Genomic DNA, 21,699 nt, shown 5'->3' with positions numbered 1-21,699 from the left:
ACCCACTGCCCCCCTGTCGTGGGCATAGATTGATGTAGATTGATCTAGATAACTCTGTGACAGTCACGTTGGAAAAGATAATCCTAGAGAAGTGGGAGTGATCTGCGAGACTGCAAGGCATGGCTATTGTGACCTTCATAGACTAGATTATAGTCTGGACAGTCTGCTGAACTCTGCATTCTGTACCAAATGGGTTTTTTGCTTTTTTTTTTTTTTTTTTTTTCCCTCCCTTTTAGCAGCTACCAGCTATGAGTCTGCTCTTTATTGTAGGAGTGCTGTGTAAGGGATTAAAAGACATCCTGTTCTTTGCCAATTATTGGCCTATAGTTAACATCTTGCTGTGGAACTGTGTTCATATATAGCCAAATAAGGGCCCTGATGGAGACACCTGCCTGGTACTTTTATGCAATGTGGTATGATTTGATCTAAGGAGGTACGACTTACGTGGGGCTTGGCTTGTGCCTACCGCACTCTATATAATACTGTTCTGGAGAGAGAGAGTTTCCGAGCTGAGGTTCAAGCCAAAGGGGGAAATCTCCAAGTCAAATCTGATCAATCACAGGAGACACCAGTAACAGTGTCAGCTGCCCCTGTGGAAGGCAAGAAAGGGACGCGGGTGTCCTCGCTTCTAGAATGGCTAAAAGAAGCAGAGGAGGAGGTAGAGGAAGATCCAGGCAAGGGGCCCTCCTCAGAGCCACCATCATCGAGAAAGGCAACAGGAAAAATTAAGAGACATGGAAAGGAGAGTGATGAAGAGGGAGTCTCTATTACCACTGTTCATCGGCCTCTGAAGATGACTGAAATCCAAGGCTCAAGGAAGGAGCTGACACGGCACCCGAACAAAACTCTTGTCACCTGGTTGCTTCGCTGTTGGGATGGCGGGGCCACTAGCTTGTCTCTAGATGGTAATGAAGCCCACCAACTAGGAGACATTGCCAGAGAGAAATCTATTGGCAGAGGGATTAGTAGATGTTTGGATGGAGCTGCAACCCTCTGGAAATGAATGTGAATAGCTGTGAGGGAAAGGTATCCCTACAAAGATAGTCTGAAGCCTGTAATGAAAAGGTGGGATACAATTGCAAAAGGTATCCAGTATTTGAGGGAAATAGCCGTGGTGGAAATGTTGTATGACCCTAATTTTGTTCCTAACAATCCACACCAAGACCATGATCCTGAGAGAGTGAGGACAATGCCTGATATATGGTGGAAACTCACAAGAACAGCACCAGAAGGATACGCTCCCACACCAGCAGCAATGTTTGACAGATACGAGGACCAACAGAACAGGCCCCCAGTTTTGGAATTAATTCTTACGCTTCAAAACTAGGAACAACATCTACCCCCAACTCACGCTTCCATTTCAGCCATCTCACAAGTAGCAGACAGGCTGGATGAAGTGCAAGAGCAGGTGTCTCTATTGATTAATCGTGACAAAGCTGTAGTAGTATCAGAAATGTTTGATGAAGGTCAGGATAAGCAAAGGGGCCTAATGAAGAAACTGATCAAACTAATGGAAATCCAATTAATTAAAGCTGATGGACCTTCCTCCTCACCTGTATCATCAAAAATCTCAGCTACTGAAGGCAAATGCTTTCCTGCTCAAGTAAGGAACAACAGTAAGATCACATCGTGTATTGCCTTGTGGCACTACCTCCGTGACTGTGGAGAAGACATGAGGAAGTGGCATGACCAAACAACTTCTGTACTGCAAGCACGCGTGAGAGAATTACAAAGCAGATCACACAGCAGAGTAGTCACTCCAGTTACCACAGGTAATGAACAGAGGGACCCTGCCCTCAGTCGGGGCGGGGAAAGGGATAATAGAGTTTATTGGACGGTGTGGATCCGATGGCCTGGCACATCAAAACCACAGAAATATCAGGCACTGGTGGATAGTGGTGCATAGTGCACTCTAATGCCCTCAAGTCATGAAGGGACAGAATCAATCCGTATTTGTGGAGTCAGTGGGGGCTCTCAAAAATTGACTCTGTTGGAGGCCAAAATAAGCCTCACTGGTACAGACTGGCAAAAACACCCTATTGTGACTGGCCTAGGGGCTCCATGCATGCTTGATCTTGATTGCCTCAGAAGGGGGCATTTCAAGGATCCTAAAGGGTATTGATGGGCCTTTGAAATAGCTGCTGGAGATACAGACAACATGAAGCAGCCGTCTCTTCTTCCTGGCCTGTCAGAAGATCCATCTGTTATGGGGCTGCTGCAAGTAAAAGAGCAGCAGGTGCCGATTGCCACAAAAACAGTGCACAGACAGCAGTATTGCACCAACAGGGATTCCTCGCTCCCCATTCTGAAGTTGATTAGATAGAGAGTCAGGGAGCGATCAGCAGAACTCTCAACCCCACCTTTCAACCCACAACCCCATATGGCCAGTGAGTAAAGCCAGTGCAGAATGGAGGCTGACGGTAGACTACTGTGGCCTGAATGAAGTCACATCCCCACTGAGTGCTGCTGTGCCGGACATGCTAGAACTCCAGTAGAAACTGGAGTCAAAAGCAGCCAAGTGCTATGCCACCACTGACATTGCTAATGCCTTCTTTTCTATCCCTCTGGCCACAGAATGCAGGCCGCAGTTTGCCTTCACCTGGTGGGTTGTTCAGTATACCTGGAACCATTTGCCCCAGGGATGGAAACACAGCCCAACCATTTGCCATGGGTTGATCCAAACCGTATTGGAACAGGGCGGCGCTCCCGAGCACTTGCAGTACACTGATGCTATTGCTGTGTGGGGCGATATCACAGAGAATGTTTTTGAGAAAGGAGAGCAAATAATCCAAATTCTTCTGCAAGCTGGTTTTGCTATTGAGTGATTCAGCAGTGCCCCCAAAGAGTTTGCTGTCTCAGGAAGTTTCTGCCCACTGCTTCTTCCAGAGGGCCCCAAGGAAAAGCTCTGCCATAGAGCCCCATAAGACCCCAGAGAGCCCCATAGCCACCCAACAGAGCTCCATAACTGCACCGTAGAACCCCACAGACACCCCATAGGCCCCTACAGAGCCCATCCCACAGAGCCCATAACTGCCCCATAAGATCCCATAGAGCTGCACAAGAGCTCATAGGGCACCACAGAGACTCATAGTGCCCCACAAACACCCAACAGAGCCCATAACCATTCCATTGGGCCCCATAACACCCCATACTGTCGGGAGCTCCAAGAGAGCTGTGGTGGGTTGCTGCAAAGTGCAGCATCCTGCCCAAAGGCATGGAGATGGCACAGTTACACGTCTCCGGAGGCCTCCGCTGCCTTTCGTGGCCGAGCAGCTGGGAGCAATTGCTCCACATGCCCTGGCTCAGGGTCAGCCTCCTTTGTGCTCGAAGCCTGCCAGAGCTGAGGGAGCGGATGAGGATGAAGGTGATGAATAAAAGGCTAATCTGTTAGGTTGTGAGGAGTAGCTGAGCATGAACAATGGGAACGATATGGGGCCGTTAGTTAGGGGTGGTGTTTGGGGTGAAGAATACCTATGGAATAGTGTACTGAAATCAATTGTAATATGCAGGTGTCCCCTCTATAAAGAAGGATGTTCACCTGCTATCGGTGTGCAGGCTAGAAGGGAGTTATCCCCCCTGCATCGGGCCGGCCGAATAAATCATACCTGCTGTACAACTATTGTGTGTTTATATAGTTTGTTCTGCAAGTCAGTTTTGGCGAGCCAGGCAGGAGAACTCTTTGCTGGACTGCAGGGCTGGTCGGACCAGGGGATGCTTCCGGTGCGCCATGAAAACAATTGTCTTTAGAGGAGACTCCCCAGGCCGACACATCCACTGCGGGGCAGGGAAAGAGGTCCGGCACAGACCAGGTATGTTACAGGTACAGGGCCCCATAAGATGTGAGGAGATGCCTTACGCAGGGTTGAAGGAGTGAGAGTGCTCCCCCCGAGGGTGGATCCACAGGTAATGGTTGGGTGATCGCGATGGCTGGGGGAGTACACCCCTCGGGAGGGGGGTCCCACTTAGGGGGGTATCCCAAGAATCCCACAGGTAAAGCGCGCAAGGTATCCCGAGAGAGAGACCACAGTGTGCTCGGGAACGTGAGCTGTGTGAGCTTTGGAAAGATCAAAGCTAAAAAGTGTGTCGGATCCATAGTTTCATTCTCCTGCAAGAGACGGTTGCAAACTGTCACTGAAGAGTTTAAAGTGACTGGTCAAACAGGGTGGACAAATGCCCAAATGGATTTTCATTCTTTTCCTGATAGGAACTGTGTCATTGTTCTTATCTTTGTAATTGTTAAGTGCTTCTGTTATAAAAGTATTAAATATTGTTTGTGGAATTCCATTTGTAATACAAGTGCTGTTGTTGCTGGGGACATTGGTTCTAGCTCTTGTCCTGGGAATTTGGTCTTCCCGTGCCCTGGGCAAGTAGGCAGACTCCATTACCCAGCAACGGATACTTTATAAGCGGCTGCTACAGTGGGAATGTTAAATACTGGACCCAAGGTGTGAGTGGTATCATCGTGTGATCTGAGAGTAATTGGACGCTTGTTACACCCTGAAAATAATTGCAATCCTGTATTCATTGTCAGAAGCTTAAGCTGTAACGCCGTCCAGGAATTACAGGGCAACACACACCACAAAGCGCCAGCACAAAGCGCCAGCACAAAGCGCCAGCACAAAGCGCCAGCACAAAGCGCCAGCACAAAGCGCCAGCACAAAGCGCCCCATAGAAAACAACAAGGACAAAGGAGAAAACACACAGAAAATAGAAATTAAAAAAGGAGAACAAATTAAAAAAAGAAAAGCAAAACCAAACAACAAAAACACAATACACAGAAAACACACATACTAGAAGAAACAGAAACAAGAACTGCAAAAAAAAAGGTAAAAAAAGAATAAACAATCGAAACACCAAAACAAAGATCTAACCATAAAACACAAAAAGCAAAAACAAAACAAAGCACAAACACAAAAACACGCACACACACAAAAAAGGAAAACTAAGAGAAAAAAACAGCAAATGAAAACGATCACAATTAAAGCAATAAATAGAAAAATAATAAAGAACAATGGAAAAAAAAACAAAAAAACATTTAAAAAAAGACAAAAGAAAAAAAAAACCAAGCCCAGAAAGTGCCCCATAAAATAAATCAATAGATAAAAAAAACAAAGACAAATGAAAAAACACACACCAAATAGAAATGAAAATAGATGAAAAAAACCCAAAAAAACCAAAAAAAAAAAGAAAATTCACAAAACCCACATGTATTAGAAGAAATAGAAACACAAGGAAAGTAAAGAACAAAAAGCAAACGAAACAGCAGAACAAAAATCTAATCATAGAACACAAAAAAGCAAAAACAAAACAAAAACAATACACAAAAGCACGCACAAAAAAAAAGAAAATAAAATCTAGGGAAAAAAAATGAATACAATCACATTTAAAGCAACAACAACAAAAAAGACACAGAAAAACAAAAAAACACTAAAAAACCAAGAAAAACTAAGCGCACAATGCACCCCACAGAAAACAACACACGAAATAGAAATTAAAAAACGGGAAAAAAAAGCAACAACAACAAAAACAAACCACACATATAAAACGAAACAGAAAAAAGATTTTCCAAAAAAAAAAAACCAAAAGAAAAAAACAAATGAAACAAAAACCCAATCATAAAAAAAACCAGGGCGCAAAAACCAGGGCGCAAAAACCAGGGCGCAAAAACCAGGGCGCAAAAACCAGGGCGCAAAAACCAGGGCGCAAAAACCAGGGCGCAAAAACCAGGGCGCAAAAACCAGGGCGCAAAAACCAGGGCGCAAAAACCAGGGCGCAAAAACCAGGGCGCAAAAACCAGGGCGCAAAAACCAGGGCGCAAAAACCAGGGCGCAAAAACCAGGGCGCAAAAACCAGGGCGCAAAAACCAGGGCGCAAAAACCAGGGCGCAAAAACCAGGGCGCAAAAACCAGGGCGCAAAAACCAGGGCGCAAAAACCAGGGCGCAAAAACCAGGGCGCAAAAACCAGGGCGCAAAAACCAGGGCGCAAAAACCAGGGCGCAAAAACCAGGGCGCAAAAACCAGGGCGCAAAAACCAGGGCGCAAAAACCAGGGCGCAAAAACCAGGGCGCAAAAACCAGGGCGCAAAAACCAGGGCGCAAAAACCAGGGCGCAAAAACCAGGGCGCAAAAACCAGGGCGCAAAAACCAGGGCGCAAAAACCAGGGCGCAAAAACCAGGGCGCAAAAACCAGGGCGCAAAAACCCACAACACACACACACAAAACAAGTAGGAAAACTTACGGAAAAAAACACAAACAAAAAGACACACAAAAAAGAAGAAAAAAAAACAAGCACAGAGAAAAGCAAAGACAGAGAAAGCAAAGACATCCAATGCAATATCAAGGCAAAGCAAAGGATTCAAAGAAAGAAAGGGGGAGAAAAATAGGCTAACCAAAGCAAAAACAAGTCAGTAAGAGGATAAAAACAGACCATGACAAATCAAGCAAAGGGAATAAAAGAGAACAAGCAAAGTAAAAATTAAAACAAAAGCAAAGCAAAATAACTGACAAGCAATGCAAAGCAATGGTAGGAAAGCATTACAAAAGAGCAAACCCGAGCAAAGCAATGGAAGAAAGAAAAGAACAAAGAATAAAATGAACAGGAGTAATCTAAGGAAAGAAAAAACATAATGGCATAAAACAAGCTACAAAGAAAAATCCAACAGAATTGAAGAAAACGGTGGAAAGCACAGGTAAGGAAAACAAAGAAAAGTAAGGGAAATAAAAAAAGGAAAGCAAAAAAATGACAGCCAAAGCCAAAGCCAAAGCCAAAGCCAAAGCCAAAGCCAAAGCCAAAGCCAAGCCAAAGCCAAAGCCAAGCCAAAGCCAAAGCCAAAGCCAAAGCCAAAGCCAAAGCCAAAGCCACCAAGTAAGGATCAAGGAAACAGAGGAAAGCGAACCAATGGCAAAAGAGATGATCAACAGCACAAAAGCTGATGAGACAACAGCCTGGAGGCTTCGACTGGCAGCCAGCCAGAGCACATCCCAGCACAGATGACATCAGCCGCGCCCCTGCAGCCTTTATGCTGTCACAGTGCGTTTCCGTGACGACAAAGGGCCCTCCCCAAGGACAGCTGGCAGCTGGGTCCAGGCACCTCAGCTGTGAGCTGCGCTCCAAACAACCGCTCGCCATGCCCTGGGCCTCAGAGCAGCCCCAGCAGCAGACAAGCTCAGCCTCATCCCGTTCGGGGTTCTGGTGAAGTATGACCGGTGAGTGGGATTGCTAAGAGCTGAGAGTTCCCCTTTTGGGCTACGACTTTAGGGGGAAGGCTTCCCAGCTTGGCTTGCGCTCAAGGGTTACGTGTCAAGCGTTCTGTGTTTGGGGAAGCTCTCAAGGTTACCCTTTTAAAAGGGGTAGGGGGAAGCATTCAGGCTACCGGCTTGGGGTTTGTGTTAACAGCTTCCCACCAGGGTTAGGCTTCAGTGTTAGCAGTTTGGGTTAAGGGTTATGCTGTTACGGAAGGGTAAAGGTCTCCATGCTGGATTAAGGGATAAGAGTTACGGGGTACCCTTCTCGGTTTGGTTTCACGGTTGCCCTACTGGATTAGAATTACGAGTTAAGGGTTTCCCATTTGAGGACAGGCTTTAGGATTAAGGGATACCCTTTGGCATTAGGCTTCAGATTTACCTTTTCCGGCTGGTCTGAATGGTTAGCATTTTGTGTTAGCGATAAGTGTGAAGGGTTACCCATTTGTGTGACGTATAAGAGTTCCCATAGTCGTAGACATCTGTAGGAATATTCATAGGAAAACAAAATAACGGAAAGAAAAAAACGGCAAAGAATACAGTGGCAAAAAGAGAAAACACAGGAAAGCAAAGCAAAAAATGAGGTAAGGAAAGGGAAAAAAAAAAAAACAAATGACGACATCCCAAGGAAAAACACAGAAAACTGAAATCAACCATAACTAAAAAACTAAAATGTGGAGAGCCTGTACACAGAGTGGCTACGTGACAAGGGCCACGATGGAATGCCACTCGTGAAACAATAAAAGAAAGTATGTAACTAGAGGCAAGGACGGCTACTCGGGTAGATGGAAAACAGGATGCATATCTACAGCAATGAAGAAACAGTAACTGCAAGGCTAACCACAAAGGTCAAGATGAAGTAATGCATAATCCGCCAATCCTGAGCTATGCTTTTGCAATATGTATAAGCTCATTACCTACTGTATAAATACAATACCAATGTGCCTAATAAATGAGACTTGTTGATCATGACAGCTTGAGACTCGTCTCCCGCGGTTATTTTCCGACAAATGGTGACCCCGACGTGATACAGACCGGGGAACTTTGGCTGCCACGAACGGAGACTGCGTTGGGTTCGGGTCCCGCAGCTAGACGGACGGCGAAAGAGTGAAATATTGGACTCCGCGCCTTGGGCGACCACAGCGGTGGGCTCAACCGATACGTGCTGCCGAAGCTTGGGGGGCTGCAACAGCGCTGACGTAGGTAAGGATGGACAGGCAAGCAGCATATGATTTATTCACTGCCTTTCTGAGAAAGAGGCAATTCCGGGGGGTGGACTTAGAGAAGGAGCTCCCTGCCCTGCTGAGTCATGCAGTATCACACGGGTTTTTCGCTAACCCTCACTTAGTACACACGCTAGATGAGTGGCGACGGTATGGGGATAAGCTTTGGGAGTTGGTGTTGGAAGATGACAAGGTAGCAAAAAGGATGAGTAAGTTGTGGAAGGCAGTGCATAACGAGTTGTTGATGGGTCAGGCGGAGAAGAGGGCTGCGCAGGGAGCGCAGGCAGCTCAAGAAAAGAACAAAGATTATGGGTTGATCTGGGATAACACTCCCAACCCCCCCTCCTTTCGCATGGTTATGCTGCCCGCTGCTCCCCCCGCATCCGCAAATGGAGTGCAGGCTCAGTCAACCGCAGAGCCTGTGGAGGCACCCCCGCGTCGGGTTTTAGGGCCATCAGCATTAGATGGTTCCGGGTCGGTTCCCGGTGCTGAGTCTGACCTTGCGGAGGCTATAGCCAGGGAGAGACGGGAGTTGTGGACCACGTTAGCAAAACATGGGATGGAGGACGGAGATAATGAGCTTGTGCAGGCAGTGACTGAAAATCTTGCGTTCCCAGTTGTCTATACTCCCACGCAGCAGGGCGGGTTACAAGCAGAAATTCGAACTTTAGATTGGAAAATGCTGTCCCAACTACGGGCTACAGTGGGGACATATGGGGTAACCAGTGAGCCGGCTAGACAGATGATGGAATATTTATTCAGTGCGCATATACTACTCCCGGCCGATATTAGAGGCATAGCTAGATTAATTTACACCCCCCATCAACTAATATTGTTTAACGCACACTGGCAGCAGGAAGCTGCAATATCGGCAGCAGCGCAGAGGGGTCCGGGAGACCCTCTGGCAGGCATAACAATAGAACAGTTGATGGGTCTCGGGGCATGGACTCGGATAGAGGCACAGGCAATTTCGGGACCTGATGTTTCCCGAGAAATAATGGCTGTAGCCAGACGGGCTATGGACAAGATAAAGGCTCCTGGAGGTACACCTATTTACATGGGGATACGACAGGGGCGGGAAGAGCCGTTGGGTGATTTTGTGGATAAGGTTATGGATGCGATTAAAAAGGCTAGCGTACCAGAGTACATGCAGGGGGCATTGCTTAAGCAGTGTGTGCTTCAGAATGGGAACTCAAATACTCGGTCCCTTGTCAATACCCTGCCTGGGGATTGGTCGATCCCGGAGCTACTGGAAAAGGCTGCTACGGTCCCCTCGGGGACCCAGGCTTTCCTAGTGAATGCCCTGCAGAAGATTGGGGATGGGTTACGGGAGCAGGCCAGAGCATTGCAGGAACAATCAAGGTCAGCTCAGACTCAGGTGTTAGCAGCCCTTGCGCCCCTCCAAGCTACCGTCTCCACTGGCCCCCACCCACGCGGCAACCCCCGCATGAAGTGCTTTCGCTGTGGGAATGTCGGACACATCCGCCGTGAATGCCAAGCAGATGGGGTCTGGTGCGGCAAGTGTCAATCGAACACCCACAATGCCAACGCCTGCCGCCGAAAGTCGGGAAACGCGAGGAGCAGCGCGAACAGCAGCCGCACCCGGACACAAGTAGCAGCTGCAACATCGAACGCCCCCGGCAGCAACAACCCCAGCCTGCCACAAGCGGGAGCCTCGGCCTGGACGTGGCAGCCTCAATAGACATTACCATCTTGTCTAATCAACCCCACCGAATTGCTACCGGACTGTTTGGCCCTGTTATGATAAATGGACAAGCGGTGGGAGGGCTGCTGCTCGGAAGATCATCAGCCAGCATGTTAGGACTATTTGTCTTGCCCGGGGTCATAGATGCGGACTACCAAGGAGAAATTATGGTTATGGTGCATACCCCTTACCCGCCAATAAGGATTAACAAGGGGCAACGGATAGCTCAGCTAGTTCCGCTGCCGCAACTAACGAAAGGGATGATACCCCTAAAGCAGGAACCGAGAGAGCAAAAAGGATTCGGTTCGACTGGGGGACTAACTCTGCTCACTATTGACCTGTCAGATCGCCCAAAGAAACCATGCACATTGTACTACCGAAATCAGAGCATTATTCTGACAGGATTATTGGACACGGGCGCAGATACATCGATCATTACCCCAGGAGAATGGCCGTCGGAATGGCCACTTCAATCGTCCACTACCACAGTGACCGGGGTTGGAGGAGTGACGTTAGCAAGCCGGACTCCCATGCTCGCGGTAGAAATAGACGGCCGAAGAGCCACAGCTGTGTTTTCACTAGCCCTGCTTCCGCCCACAGTATCCTGCCTTATCGGTAGAGACGTGTTGGCTCAATTAGGCCTTGTCCTTACCAATGAACACCCTTTAGGATAACGGCCATTGCTTGGACTTTCCCGCTGCCACTTACATGGACTACGAACAACCCGGTTGTGGTTAAGCAATGGCCACTAAAACGGGAAAGTCTTCTACAAGCACATCAGTTAGTGCAAGAACAATATACTCAGGGTCACCTGAAGTTGTCCACCAGCCCATGGAACACCCCAATATTTGTGATTCAAAAGAAATCCGGGAAGTACCGTCTGCTGCACGACTTAAGAGCTGTTAATGATCAGATGGAGCCCATGGGGGCTCTTCAACCCGGCCTGCCTAATCCTGCCATGTTACCTGAAGACTGGCCTATCCTTATCATCGACCTCAAGGACTGTTTTTTCACAATTGCTTTACACCCCCAAGATACGAAACGTTTTGCCTTTACCTTACCGGCAATAAATAGGGGGGAGCCTGATAAGCGCTTCGAATGGACAGTCCTACCACAGGGGATGCGTAACTCCCCAACTATTTGCCAGTTGTATGTTGATGCTGCTTTACAACCGCTACGTAAAGAAATGCCCAACACTATCATCTACCATTACATGGATGACATTCTCTTCGCCCAGCAGGATCCGTTTACGGAGCAACAGATTGAACGCGTCAAAACAGTTCTAGCGGAATTCTCTTTGGTGGTTGCTCCTGAAAAGGTGCAAAGGTCTGCACCTTGGAAATATCTCGGATGGCAAATTACAGGGAAGCAAGTAACACCACAAAAATTGACTCTAGCTACTGACATCGCCACACTGAATGATGCACAAAAGCTCCTCGGAGACCTACAATGGTTGAAACCGGTCGTAGGTCTCCCCAATACATTATTAGAAAAACTAATGCCCCTGCTAAAGGGTACAGATCCTTGCACCCCCATCTCCCTCACATTAGAGCAACAGGAAACCTTACAAGACATTACTGACTGCGTCTGCAAGGGATTTGTCTCCCGCCTGGATCCTAACCTACCATTGGACCTTATGATTTGGAATAACAGGACACACCTTCTTGGTGCAATCACTCAATTCCGAAAGAAAACGGGGGAGAGGGTGCTGGAATGGCTCTCGCCACCTCTTCAAAAACGAAAAACAATAACCACAAAAATTGAGAACCTTGCAGCTGTTATTAGGAAAGGCCGCGTGCGAATATTGGAAGTCAGTGGTCGGGAGCCAGAGACTATTTATCTCCCAATGGAAAAGGTGACCTTGGATTGGTATTTGCTAAACTCGCTGGACTTAGCCGAAGCATTCCTAGCCTCAGGGGCTAGGGTAAAGTCAGGTCCACTGGTCCCGCGAGCGCTGCAGTGGCTTGGGAATGATTGCCAGACTGATCTCCAGTAGCTTTGCCGGTTTTGTTGCCCAGAAAGAAAACGGGGGAAGTGTGGAGAGCCTGTACACAGAGTGGCTACGTGACAAGGGCCACGATGGAATGCCACTCGTGAAACAATAAAAGAAAGTATGTAACTAGAGGCAAGGACGGCTACTCGGGTAGATGGAAAACAGGATGCATATCTACAGCAATGAAGAAACAGTAACTGCAAGGCTAACCACAAAGGTCAAGATGAAGTAATGCATAATCCGCCAATCCTGAGCTATGCTTTTGCAATATGTATAAGCTCATTACCTACTGTATAAATACAATACCAATGTGCCTAATAAATGAGACTTGTTGATCATGACAGCTTGAGACTCGTCTCCCGCGGTTATTTTCCGACACTAAAATAACTACCAAGGAAAGAATCAAAAAAGCAAACCAAAGAAAAAGCAAAGCAAAACGATACAAGAAATACAAGGAAAAAACAACGACATAAAATGTAATACCGTAGCAAATCAAAGAATTCAAACGAAGGAAGTGGCAAAAAACATAAGCTAACTGAAGCATAACAATGTAAAGGAAAAAAAAAACAGACAAAAAAAACAAGCAAAGGGGATAAAAGAGAACAACCAAAGCAGTAAGAGAAAGCAAAGCAAAGAAAGAAAAATGAACTGCAATGCAAAGCAAAGGTAGCATAGAAAAACAAAGGAGCAAACCAGAGCAAAGCAATGGAAGAAAAAAAAAGAAAAAAAGAATAAAAAGAAAGAAATAGTCAAAGAAAAAAAAGAAATGTAATGGGACAAAATAATAGGCAAAAAAAAAAAAGAAGAAAGAGGTGGAAAGCAAAGAACAAAAAAAGGAAAACGAAGGGAAACAACAGCAAATCAAAACAAACACATTTAAAGTAACAAATCAGAACAAAAAAAAAAAACAAAAATCCACCCAGCCACAAACACACACACACACAAAAAAAATGACAGAAACAAAAAAAAAGAAAAATAGAAAACCCAATAACACAGAGCGCCCCACAGAAAAAAAAACAACAAAAAAAGACAAATGAAAAAAACACACACAAAACAGAAATTAAAATAGAGAATAAAAACAAACAAAAAACAGAAAAAGAGAAAATCAAAACCAAAAGAAAATAAAACCCTCCATAAGTACACAAAATGCACACATATTACAAGGAACAGAAACTGGATCCGATGTCATGGCAAAGCAAAGACGACAAGTGACTGTGGTGCAGGCCAAAAGCTTACCATCCGTGCCTGGCAGGAGGAAAGGGCAGCCGCCAGGGACGGATCAGCCAGCCAGCTGAGGAAAAGCCTCAAGGCCATGGCAAGGAAAGAGGCAAGGGCACCCAGGAGGCGAGAAGCCATCTGAGCCATTGAGAAGGAAACAACAAGAGAAGGCAAGGGAAGCAAAGATAATTCATTCAAAAAAAATTCCATAAAAAACTAAAAAGACACAAACAAACAAACAAACCCCCACAAAAACAAAAAATATGGAAAACCAAATAAAGAAAAAGCAAAGCAAAACAACAAATGGAATGCAAAGAAAAAGCAAAAAGAAAAAGAAAAGGAAAAATAAAAATGAAGGATCAGGAGGGCTAATAGCAGGTAAGTAAAGGCGAGGTAAGGGGAAGGTGACGAGCATGGGGACAAGGAAGGAGAGAAGGAAGGGAAGGAAGAGAAAAATGTAAAGGATGAAAAAGGGAATCACAAAGGAATGCAAAGAGAACTAGCTTGAAAAGGGCAGGAATGGAAAAGAACCAACAAAAGGAAAAGAAACAGTAGAAGGAAAAATGAAAGGAGCAGTAAAGAAAAGCAAAATGGAAAGGGGAAAAAAAAAAGCAAAACTAAAAGGCATAGCAAAGCAATGAAATACCAAGGAAAAGGAAAAACAGAATGCCGTATCGTGGCAAAGCAAAGGACTCAAAGAAATTCAACAAGAAAAAAACTGCCATCCAAAATTGTTCAAAGAAAAAAAAATGACAATAAGGATACAAGCAAAGCCACAGAAAGAAAAGCAAACAAGGAAAGAAGAAAGGAAACCAAAGCAAAGCGAGAAAACCATGAAGCCATGCAAAATGCAAAGCAAAGGTATGAAAGGAAAACCAAAGAGCAAAGCAAAGCACCAGAAAAACAATAAAAAGAAATGAAAGAAAAGGGACTGAAAAGGAAAGGAAACTAAAGATAAGTCATTTGATAAGAAGAGAAAGGGGAAGGAAAAAAAGGAATGCAAAGAAATGAACTGGAAGGAAGAAAACCACATTAAGGAAATAAACAATGGAAAGCGAAAGCAAAACGAGCAGTACAGAAATCTGAATTAGAATTAAAAGGCAGAGCAAAGCAAAGCAAGTAAGGGCAAGGCTAGAGGAAGGAGACAGGCAAGGGGACAAGGATACGGGCAAGGAAAAGAAGGCAAAGAAGAATGTAATTACAAAACAAATAGGAAACTGAAAGGAGACTACAGAAAAACCATTTGAAAAGAGGAGAAAACACAGAGATACTTTTAGAACGAAACAACAATAAGAGAAAGCCAGCTGATGGGAAAAGCAAAAGCCAGCTGAAAGCACAGCAGGAACGCGCAGAGAACAGCACTGAGTTACACTGTCAGAAAGAGAAATGGAAGCAAAAAATCAACAAAGGACATCCAAATTAAAAGCCAACTGAAAAAGAGGAAACACGAAAGCAACGGGAAGAAGAGAGAAGCAGCAGAGTAGGAAATCAAGCAAAGCAAAGAAAGCCAGAAAGCAACGCAGAGCAATGTGAAGCAGAGGTGAAAAGGAAGAACAAAAGAGCAGAGCAAAGCAAAGCAAGGGCAAATAGAAATAGAATTGTGGCAGCTCGACCCACCTGGTGCTTCATTTGTTGCTCTTCATAGGCCCGACTGCTGGGCACACGACATCTGCACGGCACACCTTTACAGCCACCTTCCTTATGGTTCAGCACACAGCTCAGCAGCCCAAAGAGGTTTACCCCTCCGCTGCCAGTTGTTTTCTTCCCACTGCTGGAACCACCCCCAGAAGGCATTTGCCACCATCCGTGAGTCAGCGGAAAGAGAAAGCATTGGCCACCCCTCCCAGTTCAGCAACACCAAAGGCCAGCGGGACAGCCTTTCCCTCTGCAAATGCCCTTCCTTCTCCTTTTCCTTCAGGGGCCTCTGCAACTCATCCTGTGGGGCTCCACACAGCAGCTTTCCATCTGCAGTGCTTCCCCACAACACCACACGACCCACCTGTGAACAGGGCACATTTCTTTACATCCCACATCCTGACCTCAATCCCAACCCCACATCCCAGCCCCACAGCCCACATCCCAATGCAAACCCCAATCCCACACCCCCAATCCTATACCCCACATCCACATACCAATCCCATACCCCTAATCCCATATCCCAGACCTTATCCCAACCCCACACCCCCAATCCTATACCCCACCTTCCAATCCCACACCATAATCCCCATCCCAATCCCACAGCCATAATTCCATACCCCACATCCGAACCCCAATCCCACATCCATTTCCCAACCACACACCCCACACGGAGGTGGGTTACGGCCGCACAGGGTTCCTTTCCTGTCCCGGGGCTGCACTCACTCCTCCCCCTCCAAATCCCACTCCCCCTCCCCCCGCGGTACCGCAGAGCTCAGCACCGCTCCCGTCGTGCCGCGGTTCCGTCCCGGTGCCGTTCCGTCGGCGGTGCCGTGCGGGGCGGCCCGGACTGCGGAGCGGCGCCGGCTGAACGGAGAGCCGGGCGGCTCCGAGCCGGCTGCCAACGGCTGCCCCCGCGCGCTGCGCCTCAGCCAATGGAAGGCCGGCGGCGCTGCCGCTGACCGGTTGAGAGGCCGGGGGCGGGACTGGGCTGCGCGTCAGCCAATGAGAGGCCGGGGAGGGGAAGGAGCTGCACCTGACCAATGAGAGGCTGAAGGCAGGATGGAACTGCGGCTCATCCAATGAGAGTCCGGGGCCGGGACGGAGCTGAGTCTGACCAATGAGAGGATGGGGGCGGGACGGAGCTGCAGCTCAGCCAATGAGAGGCCGGCGGCGTGATAGAGCTGCATCTGACCAATGAGAGGCTGGGGGCGGGACAGAGCGGCACCTGACCAATGAGAGGCAGGAGGCGGGATAGAGCGGCGGGAGGGGCTCGGAGTGCGCCCTATTGCAATAGGGGTTGGGATTGGGATTAGGGGTGTGGGATTGGGATTGGGGGTGTGGGATTGGGGTTAGGACTGGGATATGAGATTTGGGATTGCGATGGATTGACGGATGGTACATGGGGCTGGGATGTGGGATTGGCATTGGGATTCGGGATAGGGATTGGGAATACGGGATATGGGATTGGCATGTGGGATTGGGAATGAGGCGTGGATTGGGATTGGGATTGGGGTTGGGATGCAGGAAGTGGGTATACAGGTACGGGACAGACTTGGCAAAGATATGGGAATGATATGGGGTGGAGTTGGGACAGGATATGGATATGGGATGGGATTGGGATGATCATAGGGATGGGATAGGTATATGGAATGGATATGGGGTGGACACGGGATGGATGTGGGGATATGGATTCAGGAAGGCTGTGGGATGGAAATGGATATGGGACATGGGGTACAGGATGGGGATAGGATATGGGATGTAGGGGTATGGATGTGGGATGGCTTTAGGATGGGATATGGGATTGGATAAGGGATGGGACATTGATATGGGATGGATAAGGAGATGGGATCGGTTTGGGATGAGATATGGATTTGAGATGGATTTGGGATGGTTATGGGATAGATAAGGTGATATGGATATAGAAAGAGATTTGGCATGAAGTTGGGATGGGATATGGATAGGGGATGGATTTGGAATATGGATATAGGATGGATTTGGGATATGGATACGGGATGGATTTGGGATATGGATATGGGATGGATTTGGGATATGGGCGTGGGACAGATATCATGTTTTGGATATTGGAAGGGTTATGGATACAGGATGGGATATGGGATGGGATATGGATATGGGATGGCTACGAGATGGGGCTGTAGTGGTTATAGGGCCATGGGGGCTATGGGGCTGGGATGCTGCAGTGTCCCCAAAGCACTCCCCGGTGTGACACACGGAGCCCCACAGCCGCTCCTCTGCCCTCTATTCACGTGGGGGGGGGCATCCCCAACCCCCCGTTATCACAAAATAAACCTTAATCCCAAAAATAAAGGGTGCCCCCCGCCCCACCCCATGGGAACAGTGCAGTCTGCAATGGGGGGCGCACAGAATGGGTCCCCAGAGGGGGGTCCCCAACTTTGGGATGTGACGCCATGGTGGGGAACGTGGGGGCACTCCCACCTCTGGGACAGACCCCAACTTTGGGGTGTAACATGTGGGGGTGTCCCCAACTTTGGGGTGTGACACTGTGGTGTGTCCCCAACTTTGGGGTGTGACACCATCGGGGGGACACAGAGATGCCCCAACTTTGAGGTGTGACACGGTGGGGGTGTCCCCAACTTTGAGGTGTGACACAGTGACGCGGTGTCCCCACTTCCCCTGGGAAGTCCTCAAGCTGCTCACAGTGTCCCCAACTTTGGCGCAATGCCCCCAGGGGGGTCCTTTTGTCCCCTCATAGGACAGTGGGAGGCTCAGTGACAGCACCCCCTGGACACCCCAAGACACTTCTGGGACATCTTCAGACCCTTCCAGAAGACAACAGGACCCTCTGAACCCACCAAAGGACCCCCCAGACCCTCCAAGTCCTCTCTGGGCCATCCCCAGACCCTTCTGGATGGCTCCAGGACCCCCCAGACCCACACGAGCACCCCCTGGACACCCCAAGACACTCCTGGGACATCTTCAGACCCTTCCAGAAGACAGCAGAACCCACCTAAGGACCCCCCGGACCCTCCAAGTCCTCTCTGGGACATCTCCAGACCCTTCTGGATGGCTCCAGGACCCCCCAGACCCACATGAACACTCCCTGGACACTCCAAGACAGTCCTGGGACATCCCCAGACCCTTCTGGATGACTGCAAGGATGCCCTGGACACACCTGGGGACCCCCTGCACCCTACAGGGACCTTCTTGGACATCTCCAGACCCTTCTGGATGAATCCATGGACCCCATGGATCAACAGGAGGACCCCCTGTACCCTCCAAGGCCTCTCTGGGACACCCCCAAACTTTCTGGATGGCTCCAGGACACCCCAGAACCACATGAGCACCCCTTGGACACCCCAAGACACTTATGGGGCATCTTTAGACCCTTCCAGAAGACAACAGGACCCTCTGAACCCACCAAAGGACCCCCCAGACCCTCCAAGTCCCCCCTGGGACATCCCCAGACCTTCTGGATGGCTCCAGGACCCCCCAGACCCACATGAGCACCCTTTGGACACCCAGGACACTTCTGGGACATCTTCAGACCCTTCCAGAAGACAACAGGACCCTCTGAACCCACCAAAGGACCCCCCAGACCCTCCAAGTCCCCTCTGGGACATCCCCAGACCCTTCTGGATGACCACTCAGACCCACACGAGGGCTCCCTGGACCCTCGCAGACTCTACTGGGACATCTCCAGATCAGCCCAGAGACTCCTCAGAGCTCCTGGGCCCATCGTGGGAGCTGCCAGACCCTTCCAGGGGCCCACAGGACCAACCTGGGGACTCCCTGGATCCTCCTTGGACATCTCCAGACTCTTCTGGATGAGTCCAGAACCCCCTGGATGCCCCCAGACCTCTCTAGGACGTCTCCAGATCCTTCTTCATGATTCTAAGTGGGGAAAAGGGGGGTTTTGGGGGGGGGTGAGAAAGGGGTTAGTGGGGCTTCTGTGGGGTGGAAAGGGAGTCAGGGGGTGGAGAGGGGGTTGTGTGGAATCTGGGGGGGGGGGAAGGTGTGAGTGGGGCTTCTGTGGGGTGTAAAGGGCATCAAGGGGCAGAAAGTGGAGGTTGGGGGGCCTTGGGGGGGAAGAGGAGAACGAGACTTCCGTGGGGGAAAAAGGGGGTCTCGGGGGTGGAGAGAGAGGTTGGAAGGGAAAACTGGGGGTCGTGGGGGGGCTTCTATGGGACATAAAGGGGGTCCCGTTGGGGGATACTGGGGGTCAAAATGGGGGAGCGGACTCCAGAAGTCAGGGAGGAGGGCATGGGGGGTACAGGGGACTCTAGGGGTCAGCAAATGGGGTCAGCAGGGGGGAGGGAGAAGGAAGAGGGAAGACGGGGGACCCTGGGGGGCAGACAGAGGGGAGTCAGAGGGGGGAGACGGATGGAGGGGCCAACGTGGGGAGAGCTGTGGGGGGGGGCGGGAAAGGAGACAGAAGGGATGAGAGCGGGGGAGCGAGGAGGGATCGGGAGGGAGGGGGACAGACAGAGGACCCTGGGGGTCAGAATGGGGACCGGGGGCGGGAGGAAGCGAGGGGAGGGGTGGGAGAGGACTCCCCGCCCCGGCGCCCCCCCCGGACACCCACTCGCAGAAGCTGAGGCGGCGCTCGGAGCCCCGGGGCCGCCCCGCCCCGCTGCCGCACGGCCGGCTCCTCGGGTCGCATGGTGATGACGTCACTCCGCGGGGACGCCTCGTCGCCGGAGCAACGGCCGCGCGCGTGCGTGCCGAGGCGCCGTTGCTACGGAGACGCCGCCGCGTATGCGCTGTCGCCGCGGGGTCGGCTTGAGGCGCGTGCGGTGAGCGGGGGCGCGCTGCCGCCGTTGCGACGCAGCCGGGGATGGCGGCCGTGAGTGGGGCTGTGGGGTGGGAGATCCGCAGCAAAAGTGCAGCCAAACGGTGGGATCCGGGCAGAGCACGGAGATATGGGAAAAGAAGCCGGGGATCTGGGCAACACAGGGAGATCTGGGCTGAAAGGAAGGAAAGAAGTAAGGAAGAGAAAGGAAGGAAGGAAAGAAAGGAGGGAAGACCAGATATAATATCGGCAGACCAGATATGTGTATGGGAATAAGGGTCCCATAAGTCGTGAGGAGACGTCCCACGCAGGGCACAGCCCTTTGTGCTACCCCGTGGGAGGTGAGCTCACAGGTTAGGTTGGGTTGCCGGTTGGGGTAGGAGAAAAGCTCCCGGGAGGGAGTTCCTACAGAGGGGACCTGTAAGTCGTATGCGTGGGAAAAGAGGAATAACTCTCGCCTAGGTGGTTGGTAACAGCGGATTTTGTTAAATGACAGCGTGGATTTTTGTGGCAATCATAGCAGGAGTCACAGGTTGTATAATTTCTATTACCATCTGTTGTAAATGTTCGGTACTGTGTGTTTCAACTACAGATGCATTCAAAACATTTCATTCTTGTGTCTCAACATTTGCGTTTGAACTCAGATTGTACTTAAGCCGGCATTTGTGTGTGTGTGTGTGTGTGTGTGTGAGTGGGACGTGGCAGAGCCATGAAGGGAGTGTGGAGTCCCCAGTCCGTGGTTCCGTCTCCCACGAGGGAAACGGCCGGAGAAGGATGAAGCGAAAGACGATTCCTTGTGTTGTCTGTCAGCTGTTTGTCTGTATTTTATTGACTGGAATAAGGATGGGAGTTTGTACTCCATAGATTGGGAAGAGGGACCAGAGGAAAGGTGTACATTCCACCCGACAAATGAATGTTGGCCCGTTTCTGTTATGCTGTGTTTAGTGTGTGATGAGGTGTACCGGGGCTTATGGCATCATTTGTGTCCACAGTGCCATTGTGACTGATGGACGGAGCACTGTGGATTAGTGTGGGGAAATTCTGGAGTATGGAGAATTACTTGTGGAAATCTTAAGGCAGTAATGAACCGATAAGAATTTTGTAAACCTCATGGGAGGCTCCCAGGGGAAGGAAATTCCCAAACAAACCCCTTTGGGACGCGCATTGGCACATTGGTGGGATATTGCAGGGGAACCTGGAGGCACCCTGAGTAAGAAAACTTTAATCAAGTATTGCAATCAGTGGTGATTCATCTATAAGTTAGAAGATGATGAGAAGCGGCCCTGGAACGGGACCCTAAAGTGTCATACCTTCTTACAGTTACTGTAATTCTTAAGGAGGGAAGGTAAATGAAGTAACATGAACAGTTTTTATAATTGAGTGCTCTAATCACGAGACCAAGTACTGGGTGTTTGTGGAAACTGAAGAACTGTATTGTTTGATCTGTGGGTTCTGAAGGGAATGGGACAAACAGTTTTGATGGTCTGATGGCATACAGAAGTGTGACTGAAGGTATGAATAGTGGACAAAGCGAAAAGGGTTAAAGAGAAAGTGAGTTTATCTGCGCTGCTATGAGAGCAACCCCCCCCACACGGTTCCCCCGAGAGCAGAACTCTCAGAGTGAGAGAGAGCCGGGGTCAGAGACTGCTGTTGTAAACAGCGTTACTTGTGAATGGGGGGAGGTGGAGAGGAAGGGGCACTGGAAGTGAGAATAGCCTTCATGCGCAGATATCTAGGAAACCCGAAATTGCAGTGTTAGCACTGGAAGCCTTCGGAGAGGAGGAGGTGAGACTGAAATGTAATGGTAGTGGTTTATGTAATAATGAGAGTTTGGAGAGTGAAAGGTTTGGGAAGGACGCAGGCTGAGGAAGGCAAGGCGTAACAGGGATGTCAGAACCAAGGAGGACAGAAA

At 49.2% G+C, this 21,699-nt stretch overlaps 1 protein-coding gene and 2 long non-coding RNA genes across 6 annotated transcripts; 1 reads left to right on the top strand and 2 right to left on the bottom strand.

The window, feature by feature from the left end:
* Positions 1–6,294: 6,294 nt before the first annotated feature.
* LOC121108860 lies at positions 6,295–14,441 on the bottom strand. Of its 2 annotated transcripts, none has more exons than XM_040657072.2 (2): positions 13,400–14,441; positions 6,295–7,189 (listed from the first exon to the last, which is right to left on the bottom strand). In XM_040657072.2, the coding sequence occupies exons 1-2, from the start codon at positions 13,589–13,591 to the stop codon at positions 6,476–6,478; spliced, it is 906 nt and encodes a 301-aa protein (XP_040513006.1). In that variant the 5' UTR covers positions 13,592–14,441; the 3' UTR covers positions 6,295–6,475. The 2 variants fall into 2 exon arrangements, 1 of the variants encoding a protein (XP_040513006.1); XR_005843499.2 differs by lacking the exon at positions 6,295–7,189 and adding an exon at positions 7,205–7,724.
* Positions 7,095–7,860, top strand: LOC121108866. The gene is made up of 2 exons (XR_005843512.2): positions 7,095–7,206; positions 7,715–7,860. It is a non-coding gene; the product is annotated as an uncharacterized LOC121108866 (long non-coding RNA).
* Positions 14,442–14,998: 557 nt separating the features above from the next.
* Positions 14,999–19,670, bottom strand: LOC121108862. 3 transcript variants are annotated; one of them, XR_005843500.2, is made up of 4 exons: positions 19,581–19,670; positions 18,777–18,889; positions 15,774–16,052; positions 14,999–15,380 (listed from the first exon to the last, which is right to left on the bottom strand). It is a non-coding gene; the product is annotated as an uncharacterized LOC121108862 (long non-coding RNA). The 3 variants fall into 3 exon arrangements; XR_005843501.2 differs by having other exon boundaries at positions 15,784–16,052; XR_005843502.2 differs by having other exon boundaries at positions 15,799–16,052.
* Positions 19,671–21,699: the final 2,029 nt, after the last annotated feature.

Source organism: Gallus gallus, unplaced genomic scaffold (assembly GCF_016699485.2).
Source record: "Gallus gallus isolate bGalGal1 unplaced genomic scaffold, bGalGal1.mat.broiler.GRCg7b scaffold_44, whole genome shotgun sequence".
In the NCBI taxonomy this organism is placed as follows: Eukaryota; Metazoa; Chordata; class Aves; order Galliformes; family Phasianidae; genus Gallus; species Gallus gallus.
The sequence above is the reverse complement of the archived record's forward strand: the minus strand, read 5'-3'. Positions and strand labels throughout refer to the sequence as shown.

Excerpts from the sequence above, each read along its gene's own strand:
- LOC121108860 (XM_040657072.2), bottom strand. The coding sequence starts at position 13,591 with ATGGAATTTTTTTTGAATGAATTATCTTTGCTTCCCTTGCCTTCTCTT. Across the intron at positions 7,190-13,399 it reads CCTCCTGCCAGGCACGGATG|AACCCCGAACGGGATGAGGC; the intron begins GTAAGCTTTTGG and ends ATACTTCACCAG.